At 44.2% G+C, this 26,568-nt stretch overlaps 1 protein-coding gene across 1 annotated transcript in view; it reads left to right on the forward strand.

Moving 5' to 3' along the window:
* Window positions 1-26,568, forward strand: part of grin2da (glutamate receptor, ionotropic, N-methyl D-aspartate 2D, a) — a 116,705-nt gene that overhangs the window by 14,048 nt on the left and 76,089 nt on the right. Inside the window, exons 5-6 of the mRNA XM_041955926.1 lie at window positions 2,717-2,904; window positions 8,644-8,784. Coding sequence (XP_041811860.1) covers window positions 2,717-2,904; window positions 8,644-8,784 — 329 coding nt within the window. The remainder of the gene's footprint in view (window positions 1-2,716; window positions 2,905-8,643; window positions 8,785-26,568) is intronic.

Consider the following 26,568-nt stretch of genomic DNA (forward strand, 5'->3'; position numbering starts at 1 on the left):
CTCAGTTAAAACCGAGAGTCGCTTTATACCCTCAGCCAAGGGAAGAGAAAATTCCAGATTTGGGTTTTGCTGGCGCCTCAGTTTTCATGAGTGCACGTCTGCTGCCAGTGACCTCGACACTGAATTGTCCGTCATTGTGCTGTGATACTGCCTGTTTTTTCACCGTTGTGTCACGTTGCTCACACCTTGTCACTGTTGCTGCATGCCAATTCCTGCATAATCCTCCCATGATGCTCGGACCTTTGATGAAAAACCAAAGGGTCTCACAGTGCATCTATACCTGCATTACAGTGCAGGTTTAGTGCTGAATGGTATTTGTGAATTGGAGCAGCTCTGCACTTTGGGTGTAAACTGAAACCCCCTCTTCAAACGCACACACGCACACTCGTGATGCTCGAGTCATTGATTACATTTGGTTCAGCCTCGTCTGTGCTGTGACGTGAGTATAATTCAGACAGAGAGAGCAGTTTCCCGCTGAGACTTTTCTTTACTGCTCTCCCTGCCTGTTCCTCTCTCGTCCTCTCGTTTTCCTGCCTGTTCTCTCTCTCTCTCATTGCGCATTAACATTTCTCACGGGCCGCGTCTGGATGCGAACAATCTGTATTTCATTTACACCTGAAATTAAAATTAGCCTTCAGTGCCCCCAAAGAATTCCTCTGCCCCTCGCAAAACATAAATATGCCAGGCCGACCGGTCGACTTTCTGTCTCGCCTAGTGCAAAATAATTTATTTTACGTGTCTTTTATGCATAATCGTGGAGGCATCGGGGAGGCTGCAGTGCTGCATGGGCCATTTACTTCACTTCAAAGCTTGCCTTGACAAATTAGCATACCGCAGGCATCAGCTGATGATTCGCATCTCAGTGTTGTGACTGGTAAGCAAGCTAGCAGGCGTGTCGTTCTTCCTCTACATGTCTGAATCACTTAAGTTGATCATTACTAGAGAACAAATGCATTACAAATCAAGCAGTGCGGCAACATAAACTACTGTTGTTTTGTTTTTTCATTCCAGAGTTTCATATGAAGATGTAGTTTTAGTTAGAGCAACAATGGATGTTTCCAGAGCAAACTGTAAGCTGATATATTATCTCCTCGTAAAGTTTCTCTGGCCTGCGGAAAGAAACTGTTTGTGTGTCTACACAGTCAACCTTTGGTGCTGTAAAAAACGTACAGTACTCTCGATTTAACCTGGAGTACAGCCTCTGTCTCGTGTGTCAAACATCCAACATTCTTATTATTGCAAGCTGCAAAAAATGGTTGCACAAAATTCAATCAAATCCCAGTTTGTTTGTTTTTTTTTCTTTGTGTGGGACTATTATGCATTTTGGAAGGAGACTTGTTTCGTTTCAACCTGGATGTTGATGCGATTAAGCTCTGTCACGATAAAATATGAAGACCCACTGCGATCTAAATGAAATGTTTTCTTCCAAAATGAGACGTCCAGCGTTTGAAAAATGAGACACCCGCACTAACGAAGTGATTGATGGCACGAAATTATAACAGATTACTCCTCTTTCTGAAGGAGGGCAGAAAGCAGGGATCTCCGCTCCCTCTTCCAGGGATGAGAGGAGGAGAACGCTTTGACAGGCTGGATCCTCTTTATTTCTGACATATAGAGTGACAAACTTCAAGCTCGAGAAATGTCAACGCTATATGCAAAGAGGTCTAAATATACCGACTGCTCCGAGGATGTGGCTGACAGGGATTGAGCATTAGCTTGGACCTCATGCCGCTCCCGATTCCATCTGCCGTCGGCTGAGTGGGAAGCATCGGCGTCATCTCGCCATCCTCTCTGATGCGAGTGGCGGTGAACATGTAGCATGTGACGGGAACCGCACGCCTGCTGCTATCAGCGTGTGTTAGTAAAGCATTTCACGCTTTGGTTTTGACTAATTTCAGTTTTATAACCTCTGCAATTGTCTTGCAAAACTGTGGCGCAAATTTTTCTCGAGTGCTTCCTCTGAGTAATCATCTGAAGTGCCCTCAGCGTCACACACACACACACACACACACACACACACACACTGCTTTCCCCTTCCCCTCATCCTCTTCTGGTTTCACGTTTTTTTACTCACTTTGTCTTTTTAATCTTGCTCCGCCGACTTCAGTTCCCCCTCTTTAATAATGCATGAAGGGGAAATTCAAGCAGACCAAGAGGCGCCATTTTTCACGTGCAGCTCACTATGTTGAAAATAAATTGATAAATAAATAAAGAGAATCATTAATGTGTGAGTGCACCGTGTGTTTTGATGTGTAAATGAATGTAATCTATAACTGTGGAGAAACGGTGAAAGGACATTATGGGACCAAGCAGCAGTAACAAGGGAAGATGAAGAATGATGATAATTCACTTTGTCCCTCTTTTGGTCTCCACATCCATCCTTCTCTTTTTCATCCATCGCTTCTTTCCTATCTCCTTCTCTTCTTTCTTGTCTTCCTGTTCCTCCTCCTCCCCCCTTATTCTTGCCCTTATGTTATTTTTGCATCTTTCCTTCTCTTCTTTTTCCTGTCTTCTCTCCTTCCCTGCTTTTTTTCTTCCACAACCCTGAATTTACTCTCTCTCTTCCTTCTTTCCCTGTTCCTGCCTCATATGTCCCTTTCCATCTCTCTTTCCTACTCTTCCTTCCTCTTCCTCGCTTCCTTTTCTGCTTATTGCTTCCCACCCTTTTCCTCCCACCTGCCATTCGTTAACCCTCTCCCTTCCTCTCCTCCTCCAGGTCCGTTTGTTGTACTGCTCTCTGGAAGAGGCTGAGCTGGTTTTCCGGGCAGCCTGGGCGGCAGGTCAGGCCGGGCCCAGTCACATGTGGTTCGCCGTGGGACCGGCCCTGTCCGGCTTGGGTCTGGAGGGGCTGCCAAAGGCCTTGTTCGCCATCCGGCCGCAGGGCTGGAGGGACGAGCCACGAAGGTATGAACACAGCAGAGGGGCTTTATATTACATGGGTTCACTGGCTGTGGGACTCGAACAGGGCTTCTGCAGGTCAAGAGGAAATTATTTCAGATCTGTTAAGATGTTATATTTGGTGACCTTTTTCACATTGCATTGTTGGACTATTGGGGCTCACTGCACACTTCTAGATTAATACAAAAGAGGGTCAGACCAGTACACATCCTGCAGTATTTGCTTTACTCAACACGAACACGAGAGAACAGGCTGTCCCTTAATTAAAACAAGCCTTTTGTTTAACAGTGGCCAAATGCTAAATGTAGCATAACAATGAGTTGGATGGATTTTAAAGTCATGAAACTAGCAATTTAACTTATTTACACCTGGTATTAACATTTGGCCTGTATCAAGGAAGCATGCATGGGAAGGCAGGGTGTAAATGCACGTTGTTAAATGCAGTTTTTACAGTTCGGCCACAAGCAAAAAGTTAATAAAATCACAAAGCAACTGTTGTATTTGTAATAAAAAACTTTTTGGCTGTACCCACAGTTTGCAAACATCGGCTAACAACAGCTAGCCACTAGCCATACCACACTCAGAGAGACTGTAGCAACAAAACTCCTGAAGGGTTCGAATTGACCGAGAGCGTTTTCTGTGAAGTCAACCTCTGTGAAAGACTGTACACACACCACCCACGCTCATTAACATTCATGGCTATGTTCAGTTTTTATTTTTTGTGCTTTTAATTTTCACTGGTGTTAGATCAGCTTCCAACTAGCAGCGTTTGTCTCTTTGAAACCTGCAGATTCAAAATGGAAACTCTGTTTTTCTCATATAAACCGGCAAAATGTAAAAACATAATTGAAAGCTCGCTTTGAATTTGAACTTTAAATGCTGCTCATTTCTAAAATTGTGCACGTTCTTAAATGTTTCTTTGCAGCACAGAGTTTTGCATCATTGTCTGCTGCTGTGTGAGGTGTGCAGGAGTCTGTGCAGTTATTACTGTTGCTGATGTTCCAATGTTGTAGTTTCTTTTCTCTCAGTTGAATTTACACGCATTGAGTTCTGCAATGCTGAGCCTTGAAGCTGCTGAAAGTCCAACCTTATGATTTTAAAAATGCATGAGGATCACTGAGAAAATACACATTCTCCATTTCATCCTCGAAATACACACCCTTTTTGCACCTCCATGTTTTTCCTGCAGCAACACACAAAGGCACGCAGTAAAATTTCACGACCACCCGCTCTGTCCGCGATGTGCTCTCTGCTGCAGGGAAGACCGGATTTCACCGCAGGGATCATTAAAGTTTCATCTAATCTAATCTAAATAGACTGACCAAGTGAGTCCAGGTGAAAGGTAGAATTCTTTATTGATTTTTAGTGTTAAATCCTTCTCAGTCATGACGGGAAACCGAGTGAGAGACAGGTTAGAAAGGATTTTTACACGTTATGAAGACTGTTAAATAATGCAGGGCAAAGATGAACATTTGAGATTTTGTTGAATTTTATTGCAACCGAAATCCAAACCAGGTTAAAGAATTTTTTTGTCTTTGTCACATAAGTTTTCCATATTCACAAAAAGCACTGGTACAATTAATCAATATACAAACAGTTTTTATTCCACTGAGTTCTGAGATATGACTCTAACATCCCACACATCACCTTGGGTATTGCCACGTCACACTCTGTGCTTTATTAAACACTCGCTGTCTGTCACCATCTTGAATCCAGTGAGATGCAGCATTTCGAATGCATCTGATTACTGTGCTTGTGAAATTAGTGTCCATAGCCAGAAGGAAAGTCAAAATGAGCAGCGCACTTGTCAGTACCAGGCAGAACGTCACAGTACAATGTGAAACACAGATGGTGGCTGGCGCTGGATACTCAGAGGGATGTGACCGACACAGATGGGTCCCTCTGACGACGACTGTCAGACTGAACCTGCGCCTCATCCCCAAATCGAAAAAGGTTCAGTAAGACCAGGACTCATGGTGCATTCAGACACCCCTCCAGACAGACTCAAATTTTCCAAATTTATCACCAGCAGGAAACAATTACTATAAAGTTCTTGCACACCGGAAAGTTTTCTAGACAGATGTGTCAGATCTTACCCTACTTTTTTGATGTGCAAGGCCTTTTTCCTGCCCTTTGCTTTGTTTTTTCATTGGACTGTTTGAAGTGACGTATTTATTGTGATGAGTGGATCGCCTGAATGCACCGTTACACAACTGACCCTTGCACAATGATTATTGGATGCTAGGGGGCTCAAAAGATAGCTTTGTCCTCCAAATTCCTACAATTAAGAATTTCAAATGAGTCTGACACACTAATCGGCACCTCCACCTGCCTTTAGTGTGTTCTGTAGCTTCAAACCAGCTCTCTGCTGCAGTGTTCATGACTGCTGCTGCTGATGGATCCTCTGGAGAGCCCGATGCTTATGATGTGGACCAGTAGTTTTTGTTAACGTATTAAACAGTACGCTCACTGTGATGGGAGCAGTCTTACAAGTCGTACCCCACTGCACTGCAAACAGCTCTTTTCAGCCACATGTGAAATTAAATCCAACCTTGTTAACTGACTCAACTAATCGGAACATGCAAGACATTTTTCATTTATATCCCGGCTTCATTACTTCTCCCTCCTGGAAAGCAACATATTTTATGTATCACCTGACCAGAACATGTGCTTGCACCAGCGATATCACAACTTTCAAAGTATCAGTGGTGGCGACATGCTATAACCGTGAACACCCTGCCTGCTCTCCCGAAGACGCCGTGACTGTGAATTAATTCCCTGTGAAGAGAACAGAATTTGTGGCACCTTGAATCTGTGTGCAGAGCACATTTGAACTCCTGAACTTCAACAGTCTGTCCTCAGCTCGTGTCTTGTTCTACCAGCTTGCTCGAAGTTTTAATGCGCTGAGTTATGGAAGCAAGATTCCATTAAAATGCTTTATGATTTGAGATCATTAGATAGTGTTTCCTGCATTATGGAGCAGACCTCTGCAGCAAGAATCCATCATTGCTCTTAAATGTTTATTTTACATGATGAATCTGATGTATATCAGATGTGAGAAGTCTTTCTTTTAAGCGTTGAGTTAAAATTTGGAGCTGACTTTACAGCCGTATTAGAAAGCTTTTACATAGTCTGTAGCTTCTGTGAAAGCTTCCTCAACATCAAAGTTTGATCTATTTATTCTTCAATTGTCCTGAGACCAACAGCAAGACACTCAGCTAATATTTATTTATTGGCATGGAGGATACTCGACACATAGATACATTTAGAAACTGGATGTTCAGTCCTGTACTGAAGTTGCTTACTGGCACCAGCTGCTTCATTCATGATTCACCATCAGTGACTCATGTATCAGCTGCTCAGCAACTGGCTGACCGGTAACGTCCAATCATATGCACAGGTGTACAAGGTGGCCTTTGGAGCCTCATAAAAACGCTTGCTATAGTTAGTTATGTTATTTATTGTGTCGTACACATAAAATGAGCGGTGAAACATTTTTGAGACAAGATTATTTTCATGAGAATTTAGTCTGAGGTCGCTGATTATATCATTAAGAGCAGTCTCAGTGCTGTGGTCTGTTCTGAAGCATGACTGAAATTCCTCTAGGATGTTATTTTCTTTCAGAAAGGAGTTAATTTGCACTGAATCTCTTCCAGTATCTTACTGATGAATGGGCGGTTGGATATAGGCCTATAGCTGGTTAGTGCATTAAAATCTAGGTTGGGTTTCTCTGGTGAGCTGTTTTGAAAGCATCTGGGAAGATGTGTGTTTGTAGAGATGTATTTATAATCTTCAGGACATGACTTGAAATGTGGTCAAACACCTGCTTTAGGTACACAGTCAACACATGAGGTGGACGAGTTACAGAGCTCAGTTAATGTAATGCTGCAATAACATTTAGTGTTACTGTTGTTTGACAGTTTATCAATGTGTGTGTGTGTGTGTTGTCCTTCATGCCTATCTGTGCATTCTTGGTTTGGTTCAGCATGCCAAGAGCATGTCGCAGGTTGGCACCAAGCAGTCTGCAGCCAGTGATGTTTGGATGTATCCCATCAGGCTTAACGTGGTCTTTACAGTTCCAAAAGCTATTGAAATTGTCCATTACCTCTATCCCAATGGGTGAGGCACACCGATGTCAGCCATGTGTTCAGGGCAGGAGTCCACTGAAAGATCTGATGAATGGAGCCTGATATGGACACATGTTGTGACTGACAGTTTCTCCAGTTGTAGGGAAAAATCTTTACAGGGCAGCAGCCAGTTTTCCTTCGCAGATGATTATAGATTTGTCGGTCGTAGTTAGATATTCAGTCTTCATTCTGACATGCTTGGTTATAGAGTCCTGTATCAGAATGGTGTCAGTTTTTCTTCTGGCTCTTGTCTTATTTGGTGTGGAGAGAGCTGTATTCCTTCGACCCTCTACCTAGCAGTGGTTTTGGGGCTATGTCTTGGGTTTTGGCCAGCCTTAATGCCAGTGGTGTGATTAGTTTTTACCTCAACATAGTTCAACATATACCTGTCGTTCAGAGTCAGTGGGTCTTCTGCAACGGGACTTCAGGTCGTGGAGTGAGCGTTCGCTGTCCAGTCCCGGCTGGAGTTCATGCTTTTGGTCTAGCGTCAGTCCTGTGCCGGCAAGAAGCATCATGGGGTAAGGCTGGTTCGGGAGCCTCAACAGCTGATCCAGTGGCGTCAGGAGACATCCAGGGTGGCGTGTCAGCCAAATCCAAATCAGTGATGGGATGCTCTACAGTGGATGTAATCCTGTGTATAAAAGTCTGTCCATTTTCAGCACAGTGCATTGTAGGTGCTGCAGAGTCAATGAATTGCTCATTCTCACAGATTTGATGCAGAGTTTCTGCACTGTTATCTCAGTCCGTTGCTGAAACTCCATGCAGCTCAAAGCAAAACTGCTCGGCCGGGTTTGGAAAAAGATCATGGCTTGGCTTAAAATAAGTATGTAAGACATGCATGTAACTGACATATATTAAATTATGTGCATTAGTTCACTTACAAAAGACCTTCACTGTAGGTTTCACACGGGACATAAACCCTGGTCTCCTGGGTGAAAGTCCTCTGCCTGGGAGTGAGGACGAGTCGCTATAAATGTTAAACATCTTTGACTGTGTGAACTGGGTGTAGATCAGGCCTCATTGTCACAGTGCCAACACAACACTGGACGAGAGACTTATGTTTTTCCGAAAATTTTGTAATATCACTTTAACACCCAGAGATCCTGACAGCACACTCACAAAGACAAAAGGATGAAGATCTAATGCTGATAAGTCCAGTTTTGAGATAATGAGGAGACAGTTTGGATTTTGCTCTTTAGCTTTGATTCATCACTTTCCGTGTGCAGAGAAGTGCACGCACACACCACCGCAGCCTTATTTGTAGAAACTGGGTAATTCTACAGTGTTTCAGTCAGTGGAGATGTAATTACATTTCATTTTGTCGAAGTCACGCGTAATTTAAACTGCCAAGATTGGAGTTCTTTAAAAGATTTGCTCAGTTCACATTTAAGGTGTGGAGGAGTCCATTCATTCTCCACATAAGTTCAGTACTGTTAAGTTTGAGCCTTCTTGCATTTTCATTGTCACCGGCTCTGCACTTTATTCAAGCAGTAACAACTATCTTCCCCCCGGACAGGCTCGCTCTCCTGTATTTCCCTGGACCTCAGCAGTGTCAGAAAAGACCTTTGAAAATGTCTCCCTGTCTCTGTCTCACATTGTTCTCTCCTTAATCCTGCAGGCGCATTGCCAAAGGCGTCTCCGTCCTCACCCATGGGGCGATGGCTCTGCGGAGGGACCAGGGGGCCACCAGCCGGTCGCAGTACGCCGGCAACTGCCAGAGCGACGGCAACCAGACTCACAGAGTGCCAGACAGAATCAGGTGAGAGGGAGGGGAGAGGAGATGACAGGGGGTGACTTTGAATTTCGGTGCCGATCGCACCGGCTCCTGACGCGCTGCAGAGCGAGCGAGCAAACAGCCGAACAGCATGGAAAAGCAAACAGCGGCAGGCGGCTTTAATGAAGCTTCCACGTTCAGAGCAAATCCAGAGAGCTGAGTCATTCTGGCCTGAAAATAGCTGGTTTGTTTCAGTAGCCGTGCTTCCATCCAGGGTACCCGAATCTTTCAGGCCCGGGATCGCCTTTCCAAGGAGCTAAAAGGCTCCTCCAGCCCATTGTTGTCTGTGTCTCCACTGTGGTCTAAAGACATATTAGCCTGATGTAAAACTAAAATAATGCCCCCTTCATTTCGGTCACTGTGGTGGAGTTCCTCCAAAGGTTCCTAGTCCCTGTGGAGGGTTCCTGTGGTGGAAATGACAGTGGAGACAGTGGAGACCTGGATTTCTGTGTAACTTGCCTTGTATTTGCTAATGCTGCAGATTTAGAGGATTAATTATTTTATCAGTATTATGGGGTCAAACAAACATTTTTCTTGCTTTGGATTGACATATTGGACATATTTCATACAAAAGACAGTGAGAGCTTATTGATTCTGCAACTAAGCAACAAAGTTCAGGGTCAGATGACCAACAAAGCGGTAAACCCAGTTTACAGCGCGAGTGGTGACATTTCACCCAAACATGAACTGAGCAGCTTGCTCATGCTGAAGACCAGAAAGGATGTGCTTGTTGTGTCCAAAGTCAGACAGATTAATATTTTGTCCACGTTCAAGGAGGCAGCACCTAAAGTGAAACAGAGCAAACACTGCTGTTGCAGCCCCCAGACATTTTTCATATCTGTGTCACAGTTAGAAACCAGGTACAGTATCTCCAAAACATCCAAGCTTTATATTTACATTATGCACAATTTCCCATTCTTACCCAGAGAGACTTGAAACATGTGGAGGGACAGTGAGCAGAGGAGCAGGACAGCCGAAGTCCAAATTTTAACCGCATGCTTGATTGACTGCTGCTGCTCTTTGGCAAAATCCCCTCTGGGAACTGTTTGGAGAAGTCAGGTTTCTCACTCTTTGCAGCTGTCAGGGTTACAGGAGCTGTCTGGTAAAGTGCTGCAAGGCTGGCTCTGGAGGGTTGTGTTCAAATTTACTAATGCAGTTGTGCTGAATAACACTCACAAATGAACTGTCTGCAGGAGAGATGCAGAATGTGTGCATGAAAGGCGGTTTGTACATTGTGTTCCGTTACATCAACGTTCTGGAAAAACCTCTGCGTCAGGAGACAGACGTGAACAAGAAACGCTGATCTTGACAGATGATGTCAAAATACCCTTGAGCAAGGCACTGAATCCCTCACTGCCGCATTTGAACAGCTAACAGAGGACTGCAGCTGTGCTGGCTCTCGGGCCTCATGCTGAACTGAATGTGAAGAAGTGTGTTGCTGGAAGGAAAACAAAACAAGGCAAACTCCCAGGACAGACAGGTGTGAAAACAATTTGCATTTTAAAGGGAAGCAGATGAAGCTGAAATTAGAAACTTTCTGTTTGTTCGTGCGCGGCGGCGGAGATGATTGTGATGATGAGTATCTGGGGTCATGTCACCGTTGTCGGTATTAACTAGTTCACATGAACTCCGCACAGATGATGCCAGGCTGCGTGTGTATGGAGAACATCTGCAACCACAGCAAAAGCACTGTTTTTTTCGTTTCCGTCTGTGTCTGTGTGTTTATCGGAGTGTGTTTGGGTCTATTTTTGGGTGACAGCTCAGTTTCCGACTTACCTCACAGCTGAGGAACTGTAGTTCTCTTTTGTTTCGTCTCCAGAGTCACAAATTCTTCACTCAAGGTGAACGTTTTTCGATCCACATCACATGTCTTTGTCTTTGTTTGAGCCACCAACCACTTGTGTCTTCCCATTGACTTCATATGCAATCATACTACCTTTAAAGCTGGCTTCTTGTTGAATCTGAACACACAGACAGATGCAATTTCGATTAATTGTTTAGTTTTCTTTAAGGGTGGCTGTAGCTCAGATTGTAGAGCGTCTGGCTTGGTCCATGTCTTCCTCTGTCCACATGTTTAAGTGTATCTACCACTGAAAAGGGGCAACGAGTCTCAGAGCCCAGTGGACATTGTCTGACGATGACGTGGGACCAACGGCCAATGTTTGGGGGCTTCCAGAGTAGCCTGTGTAAATATCCGGATAATGGATTTCCATACCAAGGCCCCATCATCTGTGCGCCAGTTATTGTTTACTGTCTAATTAACAACTTGAGGATTGGCTCACATTTTGGCTAATCTATATAAACCAATATCTTCATATTAATACAGGTAAAAAAAAAAAAAAAAGCTAATAAGAAGCTAAATCATCATCAGACGATAGCCAGTGCATTCTGCCTCTTTTGCCCTCCACATGGACTGTTCACCTGCATGCAGCCAAAGGCCGGTTAAATGTGTTTGGTCAAATAATACAAACGGAAACCAGAACACATCTGATACCAAAATCTTGTCTCTCGCTGGATCCTGCATTCATATGCAGATATCTGATAGAGATGAGCCACCGTAAGCTACTGGTCATACCATAGCGAGCACGGCTAAAACAGCAAAACCACTGCAGTGAATTGAACAAAGGTGCGTTTTATTTCTTATTTCTCCTTTAAAAAGTTCCATAATCTCCCTTTAATGTGAACTGCGAAACCTCGATGTTCACACCTGTTTGCTCTAATTGTATGTGTGGTGAAAGACGTTCTGTGTAATGTAGCATTTCTTCCTGAAATAGATGCAGATGAGGCGGGTTGAGGGAGAGCAGGCGCAACAGAAAGCTAAATTACAACCGGTAACAGCCGAAAATAACAGATTGGTGCAGATATGACAGATTGATGACAGTGTCAGAGAAATCTTCCCTGCACAGACAACAAGTTCGACTGCAGATGGATGATTACTGCGGGCTGACTGCCTGTGCTTTTTAACGAAGTGAGGAGGTTCATTTTCAACCCGGCAAAACATTTCATGCCCCTCAGAATCTGGCTTTTGAATGCACTCGATCAGCAGCGGGGCTGTCTGTCACGCTGACAGGCGCCAGGGCTCGTGGGAGTCTCATCGAGTGGCAGTGATAGTCCTTGCTACTGCAGCATGAATGACACCTGTAACACGTGAAGGGTTTTTAGTCTCGAGGGAGATGAACACCTTTGCGAAAATGGCTGCCTTTTGACTGAAGTGCTGCTGAATCTGAATCTGTTGGTGTTTTAACGATTGTGTAGCCTTGTTCACATGTAAACATACACATGTTCATGTTCAAATATTAAAGGCCTCACTTGTCATTTTAAAAGTCTGGATGAATCTGGGTAAATCCAAAGGTTATTCAGTGTATTTGTGGTTCATTTTAGCCACATGTATTTCAGTACTTCATAAATCTAATTGCATTGACTTTGCTTGTAGCTTTTAGCTTTAAATTTCATATATCTGATATACCCAAAGGGCGCAAAGTCGTAAAATGAAAATATGTTCATTTCATCCATTGAAAACCAAAATCTGAATGTTTCAGACATTCATAGCTCCTCTACAACAAAACATGGCACACTATCACCCTCTTGATCCTCTGGTGGAAGTCATTGGTCAAGTGACCGTTGTTTGAAACACACTGATCAGCAGTGGATTATACTCCTGGGGGTGGGCTTCTTTGTCCCCCCCACAAAGAAGCAAGCGAAAAACTTGTCAGAGCTGCTTCACAAGCCTAGAAGTTGAATTTGAAACACAAAAGATTGACTTTTATTGGGCTAATCTTATACTATTGATACCAAGTTTTGTTCCAAATCTTGATTTTCCAACCATATTGCCAGACAAGAATGTCGCAGCCTCGCGCCAAAGTGTGTAACAAACCCCCTCCACTGGAGGATGGTGTGTCGCTGTAAGGTGAAAAGTGAGTGTGTATGAATGTACCAGGGGGCGATAATGACAGATGCAAAGGATGAACTTTCTGTGAAGCGTGACAGATAAAGGCAACAGTTATTTTAACTTGATCCATGATCTTTTGCTAATCCTAACAGAGTAGTTTTGGCGCATCAGCAAGCTTTATTTTGAAAGTCTACGTGGAAATTGCACATTTAGAATTGCTAACTTGACCGCGAATAGAAAACGTGTTGTTTTCATGCCTCTGTGAGAAAACGTGGCAGTGAAATGGTTGACTGGCCGTGATACCGGGTCGATATGGGCATAATACTGCTACCGGTTTTGAAGCTTTGCTGTTGATGTAAGTCATGATGTTTAAAATCATCCAATAGGAACATCACTCCAAGAGATACTGGGCTGGAGCTACGGTACAGAGGTAGATCATGCTGCAGGAGTGGTTTGAGCAGTTTTCATTAGCAGTTTGGCACATTTTGTGCTGTGACCCTGAAGAGTGATTGGAATCCATTGTAGCTGCTCTGAATCGAAGCTCGCTGCAGCTGCTCTGAAAAGAGGAATGATACGTACTATTGAGAGCCATCTTTTACGCTCACAGACAGCACAAACATGACAAAAGATTTTCAGCTGCGTTTTCCTTTTTACTAATGCTGCCTAATGTCAAGTTTCGTTTCACATTCTGATTCCAGTCTTGTATTGTCTCGAAGCTCACACAAAGCTTGTTGTTATGGGAAACTCCCCACATGATTGATGTTATGACCTGTTGTGAACCTCCCGCTACAAACAGCTCCCATGTGGCTCTTTCTTTCTAAAAAACTGAGGTCTGAATGCAAGGCAGTGTTTCAGTAGTTATGCCTTTCAAACCCGTGACGCCTCTTTCACACGAAAGTAAAATGGTGTTGATTAATGGAGGTACACACTTGCCACCAGTGCCCCTCTGTCTGAGTGAACAGCACCAAATGAGTGGGAAGCAGAGCAAATGTATGCTCAGCAAATCTCCCCTGAATAATTAATAATTAAAAGCCAGTAAAGCAAAGTTGATGTTAATTATCTTACAGATTTATGGACTTTACGTTTCTGAAATATTGAGATTGGATTAGGAGACGACGCTCTTGTCCACACGTCTCTACGTCCCGCACATAAATCTTTTACACAGCGATGGAGAGTGTAGTCGAGCAGCCTCACGCAGACATCGTGTATCATCTTTCTTACAACAGGAGACGCTTGAAAAACAGCATCCACACACGGGAAAAGTCAGATGAGACAATACACATTTAAGAGCTGTTTTGCTTCCTAACGATCTCCATCAGTCAGTCTTTCTGCTCTTTGTGCACTCTGACAGCTGAGACACATGTATTTAACAAAAAGAAAAAACATCATAGCTGCACGACTGCAGTCACCAAAAAGGCAGAAATCCACTGAACAACCAGCTGCTCACGTTTACAGGCTCTGGCAACGCAGATCTCAGGATGCACACACAGAGGAAAAGGAGGGAACGCGTGTGAGCACTGAGAAGACAGGAAGTGTGCGAGATGGAGGTTTGGCAGGCAGAGCTGGAGGAGAGCTGAGAGGATGGAGAGAAAGAGTGAATGGGAGATGGAGATGACGGGAGAGAGGGGCAGAGATAACGACGACGATGGTGGTGGTGGTGGTGATTTGGCCGTCTGCTTGGAAATCATTCTGCAGCTTCGAGCCATCAGATTACAAACAGCAGCAGCAGAGCACAATGTGAGCCGGTGCAGTGAAATCAATTAACACATGCAGCACAGCAGAGCACGGTGATGTTCAAACATGTGCGCGGTGCACTGAAACACGGCACAAAACACACTCGCTTATATTCAGAGACGCACGCCTGTTCAGTGTTTAGCTGAAGAGAAGCAACAGTATTTAAAGGTCTGTGTTTTTACACAGCTGGAGTTCACTCAGTTACAGTGGATTCCAGTAGTGAGGCAGAAAAAAGTCTCAACGCACTCCTGCTGTAAAACGTCCTTCCTCAATGTCTGTGTTTGCTCTCAGCGTGGTCTTCACTGTATTTGTTTTGCAGAGCTTTGGCTGATACGAAGGACATTGTGCATTTAGCCATATTTTGATGCAGCACCGAGCATTGAGATGAACAGCAAAAGGACGATTATCCCACCAAAGTGGTTTGTGAATTTTATTCATAAGGGGCAAGTATTTCATACTCAGATGAGTTCTCTTTAAACCAAAGTGCTCCACTTCAAATTTACCAAAGCTTTAAAGTGCATTCATTAATTTTTGGCCACAGCTCAACCTGACAGACCCACAGTCCTGCGGTATCGTCGTATTTGTTATGGCGCGCTTAACCGCAACTGTGTCATAAAGCCAAAGTAATGAGCTAAAAGAGACCTGATCTGCAGAGTTGGTGATCTTCAGTGGGATCATTACAGCCAGTGAGAAGTCACACTACATGTTTGTCTGTGTTCAGGCCGAACCTCAGCGCTCGGTGGATGAAATGCAGCCGGTCTGTCGGTGCGGTGGCGGTCGAGTGTGCGCTGTGTTTCGACTGTTTACCTTGTGAGTGTTGAGTCAAAACGTGAAATAACTCCCGCCGTGAAAACTTTTCAGAGTTGTAAAATCTTCTCTCGGAGCGTTGAGAGCCGCCGTGCAGTGCTTTGGTTTTTTGATGAGCCTTCCGATTACTGGACTTCCTGCTTTCCATTTCATGTCTGAAGCAGCACGCCGCCCACCAGTGCTTTATTTGTCCGGCTCTCTTTTGCCTTTACTCAGCAGCAGGAAACATGACATGCATCAAAGGTTGCTTTTTTGTGCTCGGTTTTACTGTCTTAGCCTAAAACTTTAGGTAGACTTAAATTTAACTTCAACTTGTTGCTTACCTTTTTAAAAATGCCAGAGCAATGAAACCAGATCCTTGTGGTGAAGGAAACTGCGTTGAACAGACGAGTAGGCTCGCCCGCTCTTTCGTTTAACACACTAATCAGGCGAATCGAGGCAAAAGCCACAATCACATCGTGATTTGAACGATTATAGCCACTTCATTCATCAGACATGCAGAGGAGGGAGGAGAGGCGGATTTAAGGAGGGTTTAATGCCTTCAGACAACTGAGACATGCAGCGCATTGTAACTGAATCAGTAAAACACAGCGCTGACAGAGAGGATGTCAGCAGACGCTTCGGACAGAAAGACGCCAGGAGGACCAGAATAGGACAGCGAGGGTGCAGGAACCAAACAGAACGAGATGCTGTAATTGTCTCCGGATTGAAGCATTAACTCAAGTATAGAAACGCAGCAGTGCACAATGTAGGACAGAAGATGCAGAGAAGAAAGACGACGTCATTATCAACTGTTAATTATAACATTCAGCCAGATGATAAAGCTTAATGTAAAAACCCAACGAGACAGAACAGAGGAGAAAGAAAGACAGGAGGGGGAGAGAGGAGTGAATGAGAATAAGGTAGAGAGGAGGAAAAACTGGAGAGAAACTGCAAGAAGATAAGGCTGAAGGAGACAGTGGAGGAGGAGAGCCAGACTGGACCTCAGCCAGTCACCTCAAACCCCCAGAGGGACGACTGCTCATCTGGAGAGGAGTGTCACACCGCCTGCTCGCCTGCGTCTCACTCTTTTAATAACCGCACTGTGTCATCTTCAGCAGCCAGATTCATTCAGGACAACCAGAGGGACCTCCAGACAGCGTCTGCGTGTGAGAAGCCACGTCACTTTGTCCCTGATTGAGATTCTCATCTGCGAGATCCCTCGTTTCTCTGACGTTTCGATGATGCCGTCACACAGCAGGAGAGCTTTCGCCTGTGTGATATGTACGTATCACTCAGAGTGATAGTGGCCCGTGTAGCATGATTCTTTTCATATGGAACGACATGAAATACTCATGCAACACGGGAGCCCACAGTGCTAACAGCCAACAGCAATATTTATCAAGTGTAAACATAAAAAAGGGGGGAAATATGTCGTAGCTATTTAATGTTTCAGTCCTCGACAGTGACTCACTCACAGAACAGATTAAATCATTTGATCGTTTGGGGAACTGGAGACCTGGAATTACTTTAATAAGTGGTGATTAATCAAGTTGCAAAGACTTGAACAAAGTTTGTTTTATTTTCTAAGGCCAAAGGTCTAATTCACACGTTTTACCAGATTCCATTGGCGAAATGCTCATTTCAAGCTTCCTCTTTTCCCTCTTCCCTCTTTATAAAGAACTAAATGACAGTGAAAGATGTGAAGAGTGATGGCGTGTCAGAACTCTACGTCCGGTCACAGGACCTTTTTCATCATCTGCCTCTTTCACTCTTTCTGTCTCGCTCTCCTCTTTTCACACCTTCCCTCGTTGCTCATCAACATGTCTGCTTGTCACCCTCCCATCTGTTGTGTTTCCTGGCCTGGTATTAGCTCGTGTTCTTTCTCTCTCACACATACATTCACGTATCCTTTCTTTCTTGACTGGGTGAGACACCTTTCCTTCCTCTTCCTCTCTTATTTTTTCCTTTCTTGTGTTTTCGGGCATCCACTTGAATCTGATATTCAGTATCTTTTTCGGATACACAAGATATGTAGTTTATTCTCTTTTAGCTTCATGGACTTTAAGTTGTGGGCTTATGAAACTGATGCACCCTTTGATGTGGCAGTCCAACATGTCCTCATACTTGAATAACTGAACAGGTAGATGGCCAATGACTCCCTAAAGAAGTGGAGCGTACCAGCGATAGGCAATAATGGACCCACCAGTCCACTGTGTCAGTGTCATGTTCTGGCTTTCTTTGGCCTGAAAAGAGCTTGTTCGTTCGTTCTCATTTAAACTAAAGCTTGCTGAGAAACATTTTAGATGCCAGTTGCTTTTTTTTTTAGTTTAGGCAGCAGAACTACTTGGTTAGGTTCAGAAAAAGATTATGGTTTGGTTAAAAATAATTACTTTCTTAAAACAATCAACGGTGACTGGTCTGAAACATGAATTGAACCTTGTGTGAAAGTCCTGTGTCTGCACCATCACTCCAGCCTCCATCTGTAGGTGGACTTTGTTGCCCTTTATACTGTCATTATTGCCCCCTGCTGGCACCACACCATCATACAGGCAAAACCTGACACTGACACATTATCCTCTACTGGATCAGCACGCGTGACACCGGGATGCGATAGGCGTACTGTTCATCGGTTTACTGCATTTCCCAGGATGCCATGTGGGAGCACATACAGTAGAGGTCTGAGGTTGATGCATTCACTACATGACGTCTGAAAAAGCTTAAACGGGACTGCTGCAACAGCGAGAGAGTAGAGTATCAAGGTCTCCAGTGTTTCAACCCGTAACTCGCTTCAGCATGTTTTCAGGCTGCAGAGCTCTTTGTTTTGAGGCTTCTGCTGCTTCGCTCTGTCTGTCTTTGCCTTCTCTGATTCGCGCCTGTGTGGTTGTTGAGTGTCGGTGCAAAATATCTGATTCTGAAGAACTGAAACCAAAACCTGTTGCAGTTGATGTCTTGACAGACTTAGCCGCTGGCCACGACGTACATCTGTCTGTCCCTCCGTCCTCTCTCCGGCTGTCAGCACTGACCCGTCACACTGCGCCTCCCGCTTTAAACATACATGAGGTACGTCCCCAGGAGCGAGTTAAAGTTACATGACTCGTGTCCTCGGCAATCAGGGTAATTTATTGAGATGGGAAGGGCCAATGGGAGGGCAGGCCGAGAATGAGTTTGGTAATATGTGCTTTGGGGGTTTTAAAAAGGCGGGCCGACTTTACTGCCTAATTATGCCAAGGCTTTTGTTAATGGTTCTGCCCGGGGTAATGGATGCTCTAATGTTATTTTTCCTGCTCATCTGCTCTGACCAATTATGTGATGAGCTTTCAAAACACATGCGACCTCCATCCTTCCTTTGGCCAGTATTGCCCTCAAATACACATGTGCAAAGTTGTTTTAAATTGTAAAAAATTACCATTTTGTTTTAAAGTTGTTGTTTTTTTTATTGCTGTTCTTTTAGTTTTAGGGCCTTTTGGAACTTTCAAGGGTATTTTTTTGCTTTGAGTGAACCGTTTTTCATTTATGACCCTGATACATAGAAAGTAACACAGATTAACATGCATAATAACCATAGATGCACATTTTCACATTAAAGCTCATCCTTGGCTCTAGCTTGGTGCCTCTCCTGCTCTTTCTCTGCACCATCTGAGCCTTTCATGTTTTCCCACCGTTCAATGAATCTAATCTCATTCCCTGTTCCTGTAATGAGTCTTGTTCTCCGGACTGACTGTGAGGCGAGGTTTCCAGCATGGCTCCGATGTAAGACTTTGGGAACAAAATCCTTGTTCCATGCATAAATGTATTTCAAAGTTCAGCCAAAGCTAATACAAGGCATGAGGAGTCTGACTTAGGCAGATCAAGTGACTTTCTTCTAATGAAATTCACTTTTGTAGATTCCCTGGAAAGCGTTTCCCTGCTGATCCACGTTGGGTGGAGGGGGGTTAGGAAAAGAACTCTCTCACGTCGGAGTTATTTAAGGAAGTGCTACTTCATGAAGAACCTGAATGAGTACAGCCACAAATAACTCTTTTAATGTACGCGTGTGTGAGAGTGCTCTACACAATCTGAACACAACCTTTAATAAGCAGTTTAGTTAATGAGTTGAGGTATATGATCAGATCAATCAAATATCAAATATATGTTAGATTAAGCATAATCGGGGTAAACTGATTTGTTTAAATGTAGACCACTTTTAGTTGGGGTATGTGAGGCCACATAAGGTCAGATCAGGGAAAGGAAAACCAGAGGTGGTAAAGTTTATAGAGGGACTATTAGGACGTAAACCTCTCAAAGAGATAGATATAGATTGTCGCAAAGGAAAACATTCCTTAGTGGGACAATGTCCAGAACATGATCTGGTTTTTGAGTTAGGAAAGGTATTGGTGGAGTAAGACAAAGCGCCATGCTATATATTGTGTTGTCTGTATGTTAAGGGCAGAGTCTTCTGATCTGACCCTGAAGCTCTCTCGGATGGCCGGCATCTGATCTGATACTGCTTGTTAATAAAGGTCTCTTCAACTCAAGCTTGTATCAGCGGAGTTCTTCCTACATCATCATCATACCACTGCTTGGCAGGACCTGGCTGATAAACTTCAGAGTAAATCCCAGACTGGAGAAAACTGATGTGCACACACATAGAGAAACAGAATGGGTTGGCAGGGAGTCGAGAGAAAGACATGGATGAGTGACATTGGCTTTATCGCACAATGTGACATGAAAACACTCAGTACTCAAATACGCCACACACACCACAAACTCTTTCGACATGTTTATTTCTGTAGCTTTGGTCGTTATATCTAAAAGTTCTGATTTGATTTTACTCAAACAGGGCAAAAAGCTGTTTATCCAGATTATCTAAGCCACATATGTCAAAGTGATTCCTTAAAGGGCCATGTGGCTGCAGGTTTTCGTTCCAACCAAAGAGGAGCACACCAGGCCAACCAATCAACATCAAGGGATCACTTAGTTATCAGCTGAAGACTGATATCAGCTGATTAATTGATTCCAGCCTGGTGTGCTCCTCCTTGGTTGGACCGAAAACCTGCAGCCACATGGCCCTTTATGGAATCACTCTGACATGCCTGATCTAAGCCATTTCATTGGGAGGTAAATCTGAAAGTAATGACTCCTGAGATGTTGGTAATGATCCCTCTTTGCACAGGAAAACCAGGAAGTGGCTCTGTTAATTATTGCAACCCAGATTCCAAAAAACATCATGTACGACGTTAAAAAAACAGAATGTAATCATCTGCAAACAATCTGCGTTTGCTGGCCGGCAGCAGTTTTAAGTGTTCCCGAGTCCATGTATTAATCCTCTTTATCCAATCGTGTTCACAAAGTGTTGAACCTCGCTCCATCCTCGCTGTGAACCACTGAGCCTTTCAATCATGATGCTATCACCTGTTACCAATCAACCTGTTTACCTGTGGAAGGATCCAAACAGGTGTTTCTGGAGCGTTTCCCAGTCTTTAGTCCCAACTCTTCTGGAATCAGCGTTGTATGTTTATTCTTTTTCTTTCCGACTCACCTGCGTTAATGTTTAAAACCTGCCTGATCATCCGACTGTCGGACTTCTTCTAGTGACGTTCCCAGATCTTTACAACCCTCAGTGAAAAGCCCACATGTATAAAACCAAAATTACCCATTGATTGATTAATTGATTTCCTGTTTGATTGATTGATCCAATCATCCATTAGCTCAGTTAACTGGTTATTTGTCTTTCAGTCCGACACGCAATCTGTCATTTTCCATCAATTTCTTTCTCCCGCTCCCTCCCTCCATCTCCGTCATTCATATACAAATCGCCCTCCCATCCCGCTCTCCCCTCTACTCTTCATCTCTCTCATTTTTCATTCCCCCCTCACACTTATTAAATCAGCCCCCCCCTCCACTTTCACTCTATCTAGCGCTCCTTCCATCCATCTACCTCTCTGCTCTGCTCTCCTGCCCATCTTTGTCTCCCATCTCGGCTCCCGCGGGGGCCGCGGTCACAAAGGCATCTGATGCATCGTTTTGCATGTAAATGGGATAATTGGATATGGACGCATAATGCATGGTGGCAGGCCGGAAGAAAGGGAAGAAAGGAAGGAGGGATGGTGGGATCAAGGGAATGAGAGGAGCAAGCTAGAGAGGTGGCAGTGCTGGAAGAGACCGGAAAAGCCAAAGATTCATGCATGTTCACATTGAGGAAGCACGTGAAGGCATGAATAACTCAATACACACTCAACCAAACGCCCATACACTCAGAGACATGCAAGACAGACACAGATCCATCGTGAGCACACACAACACTTCATCCATTGATCATGCTCTGCCTGCAGCGCTCTGCACACATCACAATGCAAACAGCGACTGCACGCATGATCTCCGGCTCCGTTCAGAAGGCACATGTCTGTACGATGTGGTCCGATGTGCCACTTTTTCCACATTAAAAGGCCCGTTGACTCAACAGTGAATCAACATATAATATATCCACAAGCAACATGGATGCACCAGTGCAGCCTCTCGTGATGCTTTTAGTGCAGGACTGCTTTCCAGCTGAACACCTGGTATAAGTTTACTTGAGCAAGTAAAGCAGATTTGGTCAAAGTTAGTGTGGTGGACTGATGCAGTTAAAGGTGTCTTGCTGATCTGACGGCTGCATAAGAATGTGAGTGCACTTTGACAACTGATGATATCGATCATAGTAACTTTAATTTTTATACTTCCTAGAGTTTAGTATCATCATTGAATTCCTAGCGTGGCTCAAACCATCTCCAAACTTGATGTCCAGGGGCTGTAAATAAAAGAAACTCAAATGTTATGCACAAAAGAATAGTTGCACAAGAAGGCCTCGTAAGACCTCCATGTGATGTAGGTCCTGTTGAAGCATGGTTACACCTGTTAACGTACTGATTATAGACAGCAATGCTGACTTTATAGGATTTTTAAAAAATGGCTTTTGTGGTTAGCCTACTTGAGGGAATGACAAGGTTTTGTCCCTCACATGTTAGTCTGTCTTTGGTCTTACTTGCAGTTGTTTTCCACTTTGCCTGTCAGCCCACTGTCTCTTTACAGATGTGTGATCTGACCACAGTTTACCTTTTTCAGTCACACTCGATTCACAACATTTTCCACAACATTTTCCATGACTCGGCGCCGCGTGCGGATGACTTTGACCTGAGCGAGACGACACTTTCTCCACGAGGAGTCGCGAGCGATCACATTGCCTGAGACGTTAGTTAATCGGGGGGAGGGGAGCGGGTCGCGGCGCTCTCTCAGATTCACCTGCTCGCCGCCGCTGAGCAGAGAGTCGGTGCTCCTGATGTGCAGTCGACTCGCTGCATTTGCCGCATGCTAAATTACCGGTTGTCAGTGACAGCGAGCGGATCTCCTCGAGCTCTGTGACTGCATCGCTGTGAAAGATGTCAGCTCTGTGAAACACACACACACACACACACACTCCCCGGCACCCTTGCTGCGACCTGTCCTATCAGTGCTAATGAAGGCAGTCACATCAGTGTGATGATTGGAGTGAAGTGCTAATATGAATGTGTGTGTGTGTGTACTGTATGTGTGTGTGTGTGTGTGCATGTGTGTCTAATACAAGAGCTGCCACTCCTCCTTATAAACATGCAAATGGAGCTGTAAAAGGAACATTAAATTCCTCACGATGTTGTTTGATGTTGGAATAGAGACTCTTCCCCTCCACCCTCCCCTCCTTGTTCTTTCCTCCCCTTTCTCCCCTCGCCATCCTCCTCTCCATCTTTAATTGTCTCCTGCCTCTCCATCACTTCTTGTTTCCTCTCTGTCTCTCTTCTCATTTCCCTGTTTCCTTTTCGGCCGTCTGTGTCCTCTCTTTTTGCCGTCTGCTTCTCTTGTCCTCCCTTTTCACTTTCCTCTCCTCATCTTCCTCCTCTCTCCCGCTTTACAGTCCTCCCCCAATATTTACTTCCAGTCATTTTTCTTCTTCGCAGACACTCTGTATCACTCGTTCCTCCTCTCCGAGCTGTGTCTCAGGCACTTGATGGGGAAATTATGCAATCTCTGATTAACAGACATTTTTACGACCATGATTTCATTTAGTTTTTATTTTTCTTGGTGATTGGATTTGGAAATTGGAATTTGGAAATTTGCAGTTAATACCTATTTGACTATTACATAGTCAAACTTTCTGACGTTAGCGACATTTTGGCCTTACCGATAGCAGTGGTATGATGGTCTTTTCTAGCAGGAACTATGTGCAAAGCTGGCACTTTAAAGATTAAAAATAAAGATGGAGCTATAAAAGATGATGAGCAGCCTAAGTTGAAATTTGGAGATAAAGACTCATCTTACGATTTCAAATGTGTCCCCTCTGCCGTCAAATTTCTTTGCTCCTTCTTCAGTGGCTGTCAGCCAATTCCATCACTATGCGTAAAACATGCAACCAGCTATAAACATGACTGGCATATGTCAAATGTGTTGGTGAACAGTTGCCAACATGTGTTTCCTCCAGCGCCTGAAAGAAATATGTGGCTCTAAATGCTGTGTCCATCAGCTGGCTGCTAACTTTGCAGCTCAGCCATTTGCTGCTGGAGTCGTGCACAGTGTCTGAAAACAGCACAGCCGAGATCAGCGAGACTGAAGGGACCGTAACGGCAAATCAACAAACCGGGAGATGCTGAAAAGCTCTGTAGAGCTGAGGAGAACCGCCGAGTTTAGTGATAACTCTCACTTTGAGCGACCAATTTCACGTTATACATAATAGTTTGATCCATTGTTAATAGAAAAAAATTGATTACAATGCGCTTTAACATTCTTGGTGGCATTATAAAATGTTCCGACCTTCTCCATCCTAGTGTTCTATTGCTCTGTCACAACTGAATTCACACCTTATTGTCCTTCCTTTAAATGGATCACATCATGAAGTGATATTTTGTTGGAGATTCTCAGTATTAGAGTGAATCCTCTTCGCCTGCTGGCTGTCACAGATGGCGATGCACTTGAACACTGTATGTGGAATATTTATAACACACAGGATCACCATACAGGAGCACAGGAGATGCCACTTGGCTGTAATCAGCTGTTTCTGCCACAGTGCAACGAGAGGTCTTCATTTCCTCCCTCAGGGCAGCCCATTGGTGGGTTAGTTAGCACTGTCGCCTCACAGCGAGAAGGTTCTGGGTTTGCTTTTCTTTGTGGAGTTTTCATGCCAGCGTGGGTTTCCGTTGGCTGCTCTCGCTTCCCCCCACAGTCCAAAGACATGCAGTGAGTGGCTGTTTGTCTCTATGTGTCAACCCCGTGATGAACTGGCAACCTCTCCAGGGTGTGCTCCACCTTTCGCCCAATGCTACACCTCCAAAGGATAAGAGGTTGTAGATAATGGATGGATTTTCTTCCTTCGCTCCGTATTTTTCCTCTTGAAATGTCCCCGTTAGTGCGGAGCTGTGCTCAAACATCTTGCCACTGCCGCCTTGTTGCCGTTCAGCCCTGGCCATGTACAGCGTTAATGAAAACACATGTAATGCCAAGCTCCACACATCACCATGACAACCCTGCTGGGACGAGGGGGTGACGGAACTAGACGGGGAGGAAGAGGGAGATTGATAGACTCAGAGAGGAGAGGGAAAAGAGGCAAGAGAGAAATCAAGGATTCAAAGAGGCGGGAATAGAGTGGAAAAGGAAGAAAGGGGTAGATTGACTGCTGTGGAAAAGAAAGAGAAATCTGAGATGTGAGGGTTACAGAGGGAAGAGGAGGAAGTACGAAATACAAAAGAGAATTTGAGGCTGACATCAGAAACGTAAGAGAGCAGCACACTGAGCTGACAGGTTCTATTGATACGCTGCTCTTTGTTTGTCCTGTTTGAAAAAGCCAAATGCTTCGGCCCTTCGTCCACAGAGGAATCAAAGCCCTGACCAGATGAATAACTTCTTATTTGTCAGCAGGATTTTTTTTTTTTAAATCCCCAATCTTTTCTTGAGTCCAAAGCATGAAATAATTATTCTGCTACGGACCAGAGAGCAGGGGAAATTTCTTTTCATTCAACATCTCTGGTTTTAATTTCTTTATCACTTCTCTCTATTCTCTCTTTTATTTTCTCCCGTTAAGTTCTCGAGCGCTGCTTCTTCTCTGCACCTCCTCCTCCTCAGCCTCTTTCATAAGACAGTGACGCTGCAGCGGTTAGCTGCACGTCTTTCATCTTATTGATTTCATTTCATTGTCTCACACCTTCAGTGCCCAACTCTCATGGGCTCGCAAGATACAGCCATGCATCATTTGTTTGAGCATATTCTCTCCGCAAACACGAGCTTTACGCATCTGCTGTGCTGCGACGGATCGCACAGGACTTCTCGCGAGTTAATGGATTTTGAAAAATGAATGGATGGCCTTGAAAGCACTTTTTTTTGTTTGTTTTTTTCCCCTGTCCATGTGCTTCTGTATCATGTCCTGAGACAACCCCTTGATGGAGGTTTGCAGCAGTCCAGCAGAAGCTGGTGTTGACTGAAAAATGAGATTTCTCTGGTTCTTTGTGCCAATCGACACCTCCAGAGTCAGAAAAAAAAGTCTCTAAACATGTTGTTTGCACCTGTATACGCTTCAATAGCCAGCACAGCAACTGATCCTCCAACAGAGAACTGGCTTCTGTTGTAACTGATGAGGTTCGCTGAGCTACAGCGACTAACAAGAGAGAGCAACAAAACACACTTTTTATTTCCTTTGATGGACACCCCGTCCCTCTTTCTCCACCCATGCTGACCATTACTGCCTTCTCGAATGTGCAAGGAGAGACTGAACAGATGTGGATGTTTGTTTGTGTTTTTGACTGGACACAGACTTCAACTGTTTCAGAGTTTAAAGCCTGAAGGAATCATAATGCATTACTTAGAAGCAAGGATGTTGTTAGAACGAGAGTGTGGAGACTCCGACCAGTAAAATAACATAATGGGCTGATAATCACATTTATGAGGAGAAGAAGTCAACAAAACATCCAGTACATTCATTTACTTTAGAAAGCTTGTTTCCTAAATCCATATTTCATCCATTTTGGAAGGAATTAATGCTCGGGCTTTCTTTTTTGAGTAACCTTTTCAGTGATTACTGTTGTTTTGGCCTGTGATGACTCAAGACAGTAACAGACTGAAGGTCAGGGCTCACCAAACTCTTCATTTAATACTTCTGCTGAACTCATGCTGTGCATCATTTGCAGCATCACGGCATTATTCGTTTTAATCAGTGTTCACTCATTTATTGGCAGTAAAGAGTTGTTTTACTCGTCATAGGAGGAAAAGCTCAATGGTGACTAATAACATTAACACTGTTCTATTCAAGTGCCCCATTAAGCCGTGAGTGGGACCATGACCCTGAATGCAAAGTTTCAACTAAATGGATTTAATTTATCAGTGAT

Source organism: Chelmon rostratus, chromosome 16 (genome assembly GCF_017976325.1).
Source record: "Chelmon rostratus isolate fCheRos1 chromosome 16, fCheRos1.pri, whole genome shotgun sequence".
Taxonomy (NCBI): domain Eukaryota; kingdom Metazoa; phylum Chordata; class Actinopteri; order Chaetodontiformes; family Chaetodontidae; genus Chelmon; species Chelmon rostratus.